This window comes from Sorex fumeus, unplaced genomic scaffold, assembly GCF_029834395.1.
Source record: "Sorex fumeus unplaced genomic scaffold, SorFum_2.1 ptg000034l, whole genome shotgun sequence".
Taxonomy (NCBI): domain Eukaryota; kingdom Metazoa; phylum Chordata; class Mammalia; order Eulipotyphla; family Soricidae; genus Sorex; species Sorex fumeus.
Window position 1 is genome coordinate 31248194 of NW_026606091.1, and position 13077 is coordinate 31261270.

Here is a 13077-nt window from a genome sequence, read left to right on the forward strand (position 1 = left end):
TGCTGAGTGTGACCCACGGTATCACTGTCATCCCCTTGATCATCGATTTACTCAAGTGGGCGCCAGTAACATCTCCATTCATCCCAGCCCTGAGATTTTAGCAGACTCTCCTTTTGGGGTGTGACCTAAAAAGCACAGTAGCACTATCTGTAGTAGCACTGTCCTCCTGTTGTTCATCGAATTGCTCGAGCGGGCCCAGTAGCATTGCGTGACTTGTTGTTACTGTGTTTGGCATATTGAAAACATCACGGGGAGCTTGCCAGGCTTTGCCGTGCGGACGAGATACTCTCGGTAGCTTGCCGGGCTCTACAAGAGGGACAGAGGAATCGAACCTGGGCCAACCAGGTTGGCTGCATGCAAGGCAAATGCCATACCCGCTGTGCTATCGACCAAAAAAACAAAACAAAACAAAAATTAAATTAAATTAAATTTAAAAATAAATTTAAAAAACTTTTGTAAGGAATATGATATTAGTAATACTGACTTCCTTTGGCAGTGATTTTCACTGAGGGCTAGGTGGAAGGAAATTGATGGGAATATGCTAATAGTGTTCTCCAGCTCTTGTTTCCATGTACCCCTTTATGAGATTATCCTCCCTCACCTCCAAAGTTAAAGGTCTGTTTGTTACATTTAGCACTCTCCTTGGGAGCCATAGTTCCTAGCCTTTTATTTATATAAATGCAGTCTTTGGGCACCCTACATGTCCCCCCACCCTCCCAGATCCAACAAGGAGTGATCCCTTAATACAGAGCCAGGAGCAATCCCTGAGCACCACCACCAGGTGTGGTAAAAATAATAATAAAAAAAAAACCACTTTCGTTTGAGGGATTGAAGCAGTAGTACGGCAGGTAGGGCGCTTGCTGTGCACGAAACCGACCCAGGTTTGACCCTTGGCATCAGGCATCCCCTATAATCCCCTGAGCCTCATCAGGAGTGCTCCCTGAGTGCAGAGCCAGGCGTAAATCCTGAGCACTGCTGGGTGTGACCCAGGACAAAAAGAAACCTACCAAAATATTCAGTCTTCATGGCTTCTAAGCAGTTCCTTCTCTGGTCTAAAGAGCACCAGTTCATTTAAGAAAAAAACTGCCCTTTATTTTCTAGATCCCTTTCAGGTTATGGAACTTGGATTCCCACTTAAAGAGCTTTTTAGATGTTGCTCCAAAGTAAAAAAGCATCTAGTAAGTCTTAGATCCCTGATGATTCCTGCTGCTGGAACTTGGATTCTTTGGTCATACTCCTTCCCTTACCTCCCCCTCGGACACTGTCACCGCCCCCCTCCCACCCCGTCCATGGAGGGGTATTATGTTCTTTCCTATGTGGTGTCTTAAGGAGCAGACAAGTATAAATGAAGGCACTGCTGGGGTGGCTGCCAGCAATCAAAGCCCTGATGAGGCTTACTCAGAGTAAGAGTAACAAAGTCTTACTCTTTGGAGCAAACAAGTATCCACCTTTTAACTTTCTTTATTGTAGGAGTTTCCCCACGGAACAGTCTTGAAGTCTTAACCCCGGAAGTTCCTGGTGAGCGAGACCGTGGAAACTGCATCACATCCTTACAGCTGCACCCAAAAGGCTGGGCCACTCTTCTCCGGTGCTCAAGCAATACTGATGACCAGGAGGTATGGACGGCAGCCCTTCGCCTTCCCCAGGGCTCACAGATTGCCACTGCCATGTGTGCCCGGGCTGTGTCTCCCTTAAAAGCCCTTTTCCTTTGAGAGGACCATTGAGACAGTACAGCAGTTAGGGCATGTGCCTTGCACATGGCCAACCCAGGTTCCATCCCCAACACCCCGAGTCCTGCTAAGAGTGATCCCTGAGCACAGAGCCATGAGTAAACCCTGAATACTGTCAGTTTTTATAGACCCCCCCTTCTTCACCACACACACACACACATACACACACAAACAAAAATCTTTTCTCTTCCCTCCACTCCAGCCTGAGTATGGCACATTGGGAAGTACCAGCTTCTAAATTCTTGCATCCTTTATCTCTCAATGTTAAGTAAAGCCCTTTAGCATATAGCAAACATAATTGAGAAATTTCAGCCAAGTTGGCTAAATGTGAAACTTTTTTTTTTTTTGCTTTTGATTTTTGGGTCACACCCAGTGATGGTAAAGGTGAAATTTTGATAAGCCAATTTAATATGCTCTTCGGGCCAGAGTGATAGTACAGCGGGTAGGGCATTTGTCTTGCAGGTGGCCAACCCAGGTTCAATCCCTGGCATCCCATATGGTTCCCCAGGAGTAATTCCCGAGTGCAGAACCAGGGGTAACCCCTGATCATTGCTGGGTGTGACCAAAACAAAAAACAAAAAAAAATTAATTTCTCAGTTTTTTAAAACCAGGAAAAATTGGACACAGAGAGAGAGAGAGAGAGAGAGAGAGAGAGAGAGAGAGAGCGAGAGAGAGAGAGAGAGAGAGAGTTCAGTGAGGTAGAGTACATGCTTTGCATGCAAGAGGTTCAGATTGATCCCTGGCACCACACATAGTCCCCTGTGCGCAACCAAGAGTGACCTCTGAGCAACAAGCTACAAGTACTTTGAACTTTGCCAGCTGTGGCCCCAAAACCAAAACTAAACAAGTGAAAAAACAAGGTGAAAGTGTAGGGGGGGGGGGGGGTCTCAGATGATTGTCGTCATTACTCTGGAGAGCAGGCGTCTTCTGAGGATGGCATTAGTTCTAGAGAAGAGCTTTGGAATTGTGCAGTACAGGCATTCTAGGGCTTGACTGTCTTAAACCTAGAATTTTTGTCTGCCAAGGTTATTGTTGTCAGGAAAAGGAATTATCATTTAGCGATTACAGTGGCCTTAGAGAATAAAAGACTTGTGGCCAGAGAGATAGTACAGGGAGTAGACATTTGCCTTGCAGAGTACCATTCCCAGTTTCATATGGTCCCCTGAGCACCACTGGTATCTTTTGGGGGGGGGGGGGGGGGCAGGGGTTGTTCCCCCACCCAGTGGCGCTCAAGGCTTATTCCTGGCTCTGCACTCAGAAACTACTTGTGCTCAGGCGACCATAATGGGATGCTGGGGGCCAAACCTGGGTCAGCTGCATGCAAGGCAAGTGTCCTGCCTGCTGTACTGTCTGTGCCCCCAACCCCACCACTACTGGGAGTGACCCCTGAATACCACCAGGTGTCAGCCAACATGCCTGAAAATAATAAAAGACAAAACTGTTGTAGAATAATCTTAGCTTATGGGACCCACAAATTTTATTACCAGGGATAGTATTCATCTGAATAATTTCATGCAACAATCTGGTTTGGGCAATTTTGAATGACTTCAGTGGTCTGTTTTAAAAAGTAAGGAATAGGGGCCAGAGTGATAGCACAATGGAGAGGGCATTTGCCTTGCATGAGGCTGACCCGGGTTCAATCCCCAGCATCTCCCCACATACCACCAGGAATAATTCCTGAGTGCAGAACCTGGAGCACCCCTGAGCATCGCTGGGTGTGACCCAAAAGGCCCACAAAGAACAAATGAAGGAATACCATTATGGCATTGTTTGGGAGGCTACAGCTTTGATTTGCTTCTCTTCTCTGCTTCTAGTGGACTTGTGTCTATGAATTCCAAGAAGGGGCCCCCGTGCGACCCGTCTCCCCTCGCTGTTCTCTGCGACTGACTCATTACATCGAAGAAGCTAACGTAGGCAGGGGCTACATCAAGGAACTTTGCTTCAGCCCAGATGGGCGGATGATTTCTTCCCCGCACGGCTATGGGATTCGCTTGTTGGGATTTGACAAACAATGCAGTGAACTTATTGACTGTTTGCCCAAAGAAGCCAGTGCCCTGCGGGTCATCCGCTCTCTGTACTCTCACAATGACGTGGTCCTGACAACGAAATTCTCTCCAACACATTGTCAGATTGCCTCAGGGTGCCTTAGTGGACGGGTTTCTTTGTATCAGCCAAAGTTTTAGGCACAACAATACATCCAAACAAGGAACTGCTCTGGTATGTGACTTATAAATTACTTCAGTTTTAGCCGAAGTATTTTCTTTGTAGAAGATCTAATAAGTTTGGGTCACGATCCTGGTTCTTGTGGGTCCACGAACGTACATCCCTGTGAGCTGAGCGCGCGGCCGTGAGGCTTTGTGGGGGCGTCGCCGGGTCGGCCTCCGACACGGCCACGTCTGCAGCATTCCTGTGCTCCTGCGACCTGGGCCACCGGACCCCAGCTCTCCGGTTCCTCTGCATGGTGACTCTCGTCAGATTGACTTCTCTTCATGACTTTTACCTTTTCGTTGTTGTTTCAGTGTGAATTTCACGGACGTTTGGCAGGAGTTTAGGTTGTGGTAGTGTTGAATAAAGCCCAGAGGTTTGATACCGGCACACTGGCTGTTGATAAAAGAAATTTTATCTTGGCTTCTCAGTACATTGGGCCTTTACAGTTGCTATTACATCTCTTGACAATGAGCACAGACAATGGCATCATTCTCATTGCTGTTGGATAGCCTGGAGACAAAATGTCTTTTTTTCTGTTGATATTGTCAATTTTTTTTTTCCAGCAAGAGGGATTCTGTTGTGAAATTCTAGGGAAAAAAGATTGCCACCTCTCTGTAATTTTTTTTAATGAACTTAAAAACTCCCAGCATGTATCCTTACTTGGTATTTTGATCCTATTGACTGTATTAGAAAGGAAAAGTGGAGAAGGGATGGACTTTGGTCGTTCCTTTTGTATAGAAAATGATTTATTTATTAGATTAGTACTCTCCCTGGCCTCAGAGTGATGAGAACAAAGTGACTTAGATTTCTGTCTTCTCTGCCAGCTTCTTGGACTCATACCTGGTGATGTTTTCTAGTCTTGGATGGAGAGGTAAGTTAGGGAGAAGAGCCTCTGCAACTCATCTTTCTTCCTGTATACCCACAGCGCCAGTTTAACTCTCTTTCATTAGTGAGGGGAGATGACTCGTGACTTGAATGTCAAGACCAAGAACAAGAACAAATCTGAAGCCTTCTGCTGTGCTGTTCTCGGAACACGGTGACTCAGCCAAACTGAGCAGGGCCCCGGCACGGGGCGGATGGTCTGCTGAGGGGAGCGGCCTTTTTCCAGTCCCCTCGGAGAAGGGCGTTGAGCTCAGAAGGGATTGCTAGAGTCAACACACACCGCGGGCCACACCTTCCCTCTCAGATCTCATTCTCTAAGGCAGGTAGTTCTCAGACATTAGGGGACATTCAAATCATTGGGATTCTTGGGGATCATTGTGGCGGTTCTAATTTAAGCTAGGGAGAAAACCAATCCCAAGTAATCTTTATTCCAGTGATCCTGGCCCACAGTTGGAAAAGTAACACTTAAAAAAAAAAAAACAAACTTTCTGTACCCACCAGGTGCTTAACACAACTCCCAGAAGGTTTTTCTATCATTAAAATTTTTTTAAATATAAATAAGTAAATGACAGGAGCGGTTAAAGATAATGGAAATGGCCTCATTTTCATTATTTGACCAGTGTGAACAGTGGTTTGCCTGAGGCCCTCCTGTAAAACAGTGGCAGAGTCAGAACATGAATTCAAGTCCCCTCATTCCTTGCTCAGGGCAACTCGTACTGTATATACTCTCTTGGTTTAAAACGATGATTTTTGAAGAATTTAGTTGTACTATCGTGAATACCCTTTAAAGCAGTAGATTAAATAGGAAGGCCTGGAACTAGATGCTGGGAATTTCAGCCATCGGAGGAAAAAACATTTAAAGATATCACAGAAAAATTTAACCAAGTACATGAATAAAAATGACATTTTGGGACTAGAGAAGTAGCTTGATGGGCTGGAGTGCATGCTTTGCCTGCGGAGGTCTGGTTTGATCCTTGACACCGCGTGATTCCCCAGCACCACCGGGAGTAACTCCCAAGCACCAAGTCGGGAGCAGCCTTTGAGCACCATGGGTTTGGCCCCAAAGTAAGGGGGGTGGGAGGAATTTTTTAAAAAAAAAGGTATTTCTTTGTAGGACCTATTGAAACGACCATTCACACACATCTATATGGGTGGCGTCTCCCTTGGAACAATGTGGGCTCTAAGGACAGAATGTTAAAAATTAGGTAATTGTTAAAAAAAAATTTCCTCAGGAACTGGGGAGATAGTTTAAGGTTAAGGCAGTACTGTCACTGTAGCGGGCACCAGTAACGGCTCCATTGTGAGACTTTTTGTTACTGTTTTTGGCATATCGAATACACCACCGGGAGCTTGTCAGGCTCTGTTATGCGGGCGGGACACTCTCAGCAGCTTGTTGAGCTCTCCGAGAGGGACAGAGGAATCGAACCCGTGTCAGGAGTAGCCCTAAGCACCACCAGGTGTGGCCCCCAAACTAAAAATACATATATGTAATACCACAAAGCACAGTGAAAAACCAGCAGGAAGTACTATAAATTTTAAAAATACATATTTAAAAGAAATAGTTTTGGAGGCAAAAACTATTTTTTGTTTGTATAATTCACAACAAGCAATTATTAAAAATATGTACTGATAAAAGAAAATTTCATTTTCTGTATAGATAAAAATAATTTCATCAATTGCACCCCTTTAAAGAGGACTTCACATTACATGGTGGATTGACATGTTCCCCAGCTCGATAAATTCAGTCTGATTCTAGTTCTCGAATCCCTGTCAGGGATATCACGGGTCAGACAGTGCACACACTGTACTGCTAACCCCCCACAAAATCCTTGCAACGTAAGGGAGCAAGAGAATGCACTAGTTTTTGAGTAAAAGGAGGGTCAGAAGATTTCAGTGATTGGCCTGAAGTCAGAGCGTGGCCAGCTGGTGGCAGCACTGGGACTCAGGCTCGGTCTGTTGTGGTCCAATGTCTAATGCTCGCTACTCCATTTGGCCCTTTAGTTTGTACATAAACACTGGCCTGTGATGTACATGTTTAGAATCCTCTGGGAGCTCTTTTATTACAGAGCTGGCTGACCTTCGCCATGTAAAAGAATACTTTCAAGATGGACAGTTCCTACTAGGGTTACTATCATAAGCTATAGGCCGGCCATACATAGAGTCTATCACTAACTGAAAAACCTCAAAGTATGTATAAAGGAAGTCAAGGATAAGTATGAAATTAGAGCTCCACAGATGAGAACTGAAAACTAACAGGGGCTAGGGATGTGGTTCAGCAGTAAGGGCCTGCCTTGCGGGTGTGGGCCCCCTAGGTTCCATCCCCAGCACTCCCAAGAATAATCAATAAAATTGAGATCTGATAAACTCAACATAACGACCTTTGTCCTCTTTGAGCACATATATATACCACAAAGCACAGTGAGCACCTTCACAATCAAAATGTCACCAGAGAATAGTAATCAAGGAATTAAAGGACATCAGGGATGCGATCACAGTGGAAGAGGTTGCATCTTACAATTTTGAGGCCCCATTTCACGTAGAGTATAAAAATCTAACCTGATGTTTTTATTCAGTCATTTTTATTCATGGTAATTGGCAAATGCATTATAATTGGTAATATGGTAAACTTAATATAAATTATACTTCTGTCTTAAAAGGCTTTCTGCAGAACAGTATGATAATGCTATGTGGAGTGATTTCAGGAACATCAAGTGCTATTTCATTTTCAGTGGTGAAATGGAGTGGCTGAGGCGGAAAACAAGTCTATTTTAGAAACTTAAAACAAGTTTATTTTAAAAACTCAGAAACCCAAAGAACAGAGACATTTTGTTATTTCTTCTAGTTACATCCCTGAGAAGAGGCTTTACCAAAAAATTTAGGAAAACAAAGAGGAAATTCATTAGGAAAATAGTGTCACTGTCCTCCTGTTGTCCATCGATTTGCTCAAGCGGGCCCAGTAACCTTGTGAGACTTGTTACTATGGCATAGCGAATACTAACAGGAAAAATTTCAAAAAAGGGCAAATCACACATTCCCCACTCCTGCGGAGAGAACCAAGATGATGTATCAAGTTGTTTTCTAGAAAGTGCAATATAGGAAAAACACTTAGACCTTTTAGCTGCTTAGCATTTACCATACTAGTCGGAATATTGGTATCGGCACCCATAAGTATATCTTAAGCTTGTATTGAACGCAGGAGACATAGTCTGATAACCGATGACAATCATCCCCACTTAATGACCAGCAGTCACTGAGAGCTTAGGAAATTCACTCAGTAACATCCTGTGTTGGTCTTGAAGGAAACCATATTATGTGAATTTTTGAATAACTAATGCATATCTCTTAAGTGCCAAAATTTAAAACTTGTAATTATTTTTGATGCAAGTCTTTCAGACGTTAGTATACCTCCCTGCCTTCTATTTAAATGCATGTCCAGTGTCATTCACTTTGTCATGATGAAAAAGTAAAAACTATATTTATAATGAGTTACAAAAACCCAATGAGCTCTGATGTGTGTGTATATATATAATACTTCATAAAATATAAAGGGCTACACAAAAATGAATTAATATCAATTATTACAAAGTAATTCTCTTGGCCCTGAGGTACATAAATCATTTGCCTCAGATATTGCTGTTTTGTTTTTTTTAATTAAAAAAATGTATATCTGCCAAATAGTTTTGTCTCCTACCACCTAATAAGTAGGCCTGTCTCCAGCTCCTGGAGGCTCCCATGTCCTGTTAAGTGCTGTGTTCATCTGTTGTGAGCTGGGGCATGAGACAGCCACATCCGAGTTGTGTCTGAAGAGCTGTACAGGCTCTGGGCACGTGTTCTTTGAGACGTTCTTTTGGTTGTTCACTCCTTTCCCACAGCTCACAATACTTTCTGGACACCAGAAGTTCCCAGCTAAGTCTAGGCTAGAGACTTTTCAGTTGCCACTAAGTAGAATCTTACAAACTAAGTATGCTGCTAGATTAAGGAATAAATAGCAAAGTACCAAAGCAACAACAAAGGCTCTGTATTTGTACAGGGGTCTTTTATGCTTTCAAAAAACAAAAAACAAAAAAAAATGAAGAAGAGTGTGGGGGGTGGGGGTGGGGTGGGGGAGAAACACAACAAAAATAAAATCTAGACTTTAAAGAGTATTTTTGATGTCATTAAACTTTGTCAATGACCATTTAAATATATAATCATCTACTATTACAAAAATCCCAGTTTAGTTTCATTGCAAAATAAAATTGTAACAAACCTTGTGCCCAAAAAACGCTTTCTAAGCACCGTTTCTACTTACATCATGATGAATATTACTATCAAAAGGAAAGTCTCAAAGTTGTCTGTATGCTGTTCTCTGTAGTTATAAATGAATTAGTGATGTAAGTGGATTTTCCAAAAACTTCAAGGAATACATGCACCTCCTCTGTGTGTATGTAAATGTCACAAATTAAAAATGTCACCCAGCGATAATAAAATAACTTTTTATTTAAATCTGGTTCAAAGCATTTAAACTAGAAAGTGCAGCTTTTCTAAGTGTCTCATTTAGAGGTCATGGTTTTTACATTAAAGGTTGAGTATTTGAATTTTCTTTTAAACTTTACTGCATCTTTCTTTTTGCAAACTCTGCTTTCTGGTAAATTTTCAGGAAATTGGAAGTGTTCTAGATAATATACTGGACACCAGAAAGTTTTTCACAAGGTTCTAAGGTGCTGTGTGTTCTTATGCTAGACTGTAAGCTCCTGAGGGCAGGGACTGTCTTATTTATTCTTGTATTCCCAGTGCCTGGGACAGGATCTGACAGAGTAGTTGTTCAATAAATAATTTGTTGATTGAATCAAATGAACTTTTAGTGTATGTGACCTCAAGTTCCCACAAAGCCAAAATATGTACAAGTTACACAGCACAAGAGGAAACCATCATTTATTATGACGCTGAACAGAATGTATTCTTTCAGGTAAGATATGTTCTGACATGGGGGCAGAGCAGCAGGTAGGGTGTTTGCCTTGCATGCAGCTGACCCAGGTTCGGTCCCTAGCATCCCAAATCATCCCTTGAGCACGGCCAGGAGTAATTCCTGACTGCAGAGCTGGGAGTAACTCCTGAGCATCGCGATAATAAGATAATTTTTAAAATTTAAATCTGGTTCAAAGCATTTAAACTAGAAAGTGCAACTTTTCTAAGTTTCTCATCTAGATGTCATGGTTTTTACATTAAAGGTTCTGGAGGTTTTAAAGGTTTAAATTTTCTTTTAAATTTTACTGCAATCTTCCTTTTGCAAACTCTGCTTTCTGGTAAATTTTTAGGAAATTGGAAGTGTTCCAGATAATATACTGGAGTATATTCCTGAGTGTAGAGCCGGAAGTAACCCCTGAACATCGATGGGTGGGACCCAAAAAGAAAAAAAAATGCTAAGCATTTCTGGGGCCGTAGAGACAGTAGAGACAGACAGTGGGTAGGGCACTCACCTTGCATGCAGCCAACCCGGAGTGGCCCAAAGACAAAGAGCGAAGCATTTCTGATTTGGAAACCTGCCAAGACTCACTTTGTCATTCAACAATGACTACATCAGGCCGACTGCAGGCCTCGCCCAGTACTAGGGATGCAAGGGACAGCATAACTAAGGTCTTGGTAGTCCATAGCTCTGTAACTGAATTCACCTTGGATGTTGGGCTGGCGTCATGGGTGTCTGAGGTGCATTCAGATAGGACCCAGCACCGAGAAAGACCTTTTTACCCTGTGCTGAAATTATCTTGGAATCCTTTTTGTCTTGTTTTGGGGCCATACTCACGGTGATCAGGGTGTACTCCCAGCTCTGCATCCAGGGACCATTCCTGACGGAGCTCAGGGAACCACGGTGAGAGGGTCAAACCCAGTTCAATATGCAAGTTACCTACCCATTGTACTATCATTCTGGCTCTATCCTGGAATTCTTTAGCAAGGGGTCTTCATTTTCATTTGGCGGTCGGCTCAGATTATGCAGCTTGAACCTGCATAGATACTATTTTTGACATAAAATCAATGTATAATAGTATCTTTCACCTTCTAATAAAGATATTCATGGAAAACTATTCAAATGTGTTCAAAAATCTAAAATTAAAACACCACCTTCTACAAGCTTTTAACTAATTTTACTGGGGAGGCGGAGGGTGTAGGTCACACCTGACAGTGTTCAGCGCTTACTCCTGTGACTCCCCAGGAGTATAGCCACATGGCAGCGAGGTGTATGTCAGCACCACAAAAAAGGGCTGTGACCCCCAAAAGTATCACAATTTAAATTAGGTGTTTGAGCACCAGGGTCTGGAAGTGTGACCCTGGTGAGCATGTGTCAATACTGGAGAGGTAGGGGGCTGGAGCGATAGCACAGCGGGTAGAGCATTTGCCTTCTTGCATGTGGCTGACCCGACTCCCAGCACCCCTTTATGGTTCCCTGAGCACCGCCAGGAGTAATTCCTGAGTGCAAAGCCAGGACTCCTGTGCATTGCCGGGTGTGACCCAAAAAGCAAAAAAAAAAAAAAAAACACATCTTGAGAGGCTTCTCGTGAGCAACACAACCATAGCCCGTGAGCCTCAACTAAGAGTGCGAGTCCCAGTGAGCACACATACAAACACTTCAGCCAAAGGAGTGTAACGCTTAATGAGCACCATGGCCTGCATGGCGCCCAACCATCACAAGAATGAAGAGAAGGACAGAAAAGGATGGAATACAATCACCAAAGTTGGGTGCTGAGATAGTCCAGCAGGTAGGAAGACTACCTTGCACATGGCCAACCGTTTCCATCCTTGCCTGCCAGGAGTGATCACCTGAGCACTATCAATTGTGGGCCCAAAACCCAAAAACTAAAATACTGGTTGGAGAGAATGCTTAGTGGACTAAGGACCATGCTTTGCATGCAGTGGGGCTTATCATCAGCACTGCAGGATCTCCTCAGTGCCACCAGGAGCAACACCTGGGCACAGAGTCGGGAGTAAGCCCCGCAACCCAGAGCACCAACAGGTATAGATTCCCTCTCTCTGCCCTAAACTAATATGTGCTACTCTAAAGCATCTCCATACTTTAGGAGGCTGGAGAGATAGTACAGAGGGTAGGGCATTTACTTTGCACCCAGTCAATCAAGGTTCAATCCCTGGCATCCCATCTGGTCCCCTAAGACCCTCCAGGAGTGATCCCTGAGCCAAGCCAGGATTAAGTTCTGAGCATGGTTAGGTAGGATCCCCAACCACCAGAAAATGTCTACACAGAACTCCAGATACTAAATGGATTCAGCTGGAACCAGGGTCTGTCTCCCCCCCACCCCAAGAAAAACAGGAATGCAAGTAGTTTCCCGGCTAACCCCGCTGTGGTTATATGACTTAAGAGTCCAGGCGTTGTACATGATCCCTCCCAAGTAGAGAGCCCAGGATAGTCACAATTGCATTACCTACCTGTAGGATAACATTGGTTTGTCCTTTCTGCCTCGCCATGGGGAGCTTAGGTTTATTGGATTACTCCCATCACAGTGCTCCCATTCCATGTTTATTTGTAACCTCTTTCATTATACTTTGCTTCCCCAACCAATCAATCACCTTTACCTCCTAATCAGACTGTTAACTTATAAATACTGCTTTTCTCTTCTCCTTAAGTCCTTTACTTCAGAGCAATGTCCTTTTTGTATAGGCACAGGAAGATAGTTAATGCTATGCTTTTGTAACTTGCGGGTTAATTGACCCCACATAATATTCACTCCTGGGCATCTGTTCTCTCGACTTAAGCCTCAGTTGCCCTTACTTCCAAGCACCCTAAAAGCAGGGTCCCAACGAAGGACTGGATGGACCCAGGGAAAGCCATGAGCTACCCTGGCATCAAAATGGGCCTGGTCAAAGCGCTATAATACTTAACTGTAAGTTAAGAGCATGATCATGGATAAATTCTGTCATGATCCAAAAAGTAATAACTAGATTCGAACCCTGCCAGGGTTAGGAAAAACTAATCTGGCCTAAGCACTGTAGTCTGAGATCTATAGTGAGATGCCCCCAGGAGAGCCACCCAACAAGTTTAATGTATCTCTTACTGTGTCCATACAAAATAACTATTATTATTAAGGGGTAAATGGGCTCTTGGACTAAGAAACACCCTAGGTGGTGTTTCCCCTTGAGCCCTGGCTGCTGGAGATCAGGGGCTTTCCTATGTTGATTGTGCTACCAGACCTGGGTGTGGTTACTACCGCCAAGGTTTGGAGGGAAAGGAGAGAACCCAGGACGGTGAGTCAGAGCACAGAGACAAGCC

At 43.7% G+C, this 13077-nt stretch overlaps 1 protein-coding gene across 3 annotated transcripts in view; it reads left to right on the forward strand.

Annotated features, from left to right (window-relative positions):
• The window catches only part of DCAF10 (DDB1 and CUL4 associated factor 10), a 52794-nt gene extending 43710 nt beyond the window's left edge, over positions 1 to 9084 (forward strand). For 2 of the 3 annotated variants that reach the window (XM_056117180.1, XM_056117181.1), the window contains 2 exons: positions 1471 to 1616; positions 3545 to 9084. In XM_056117180.1, coding sequence (XP_055973155.1) covers positions 1471 to 1616; positions 3545 to 3913 — 515 coding nt within the window. In that variant the 3' untranslated portion in view covers positions 3914 to 9084. The remainder of the gene's footprint in view (positions 1 to 1470; positions 1617 to 3544) is intronic. The other variant, XR_008792874.1, reaches the window with a different exon arrangement.
• Positions 9085 to 13077: the final 3993 nt, after the last annotated feature.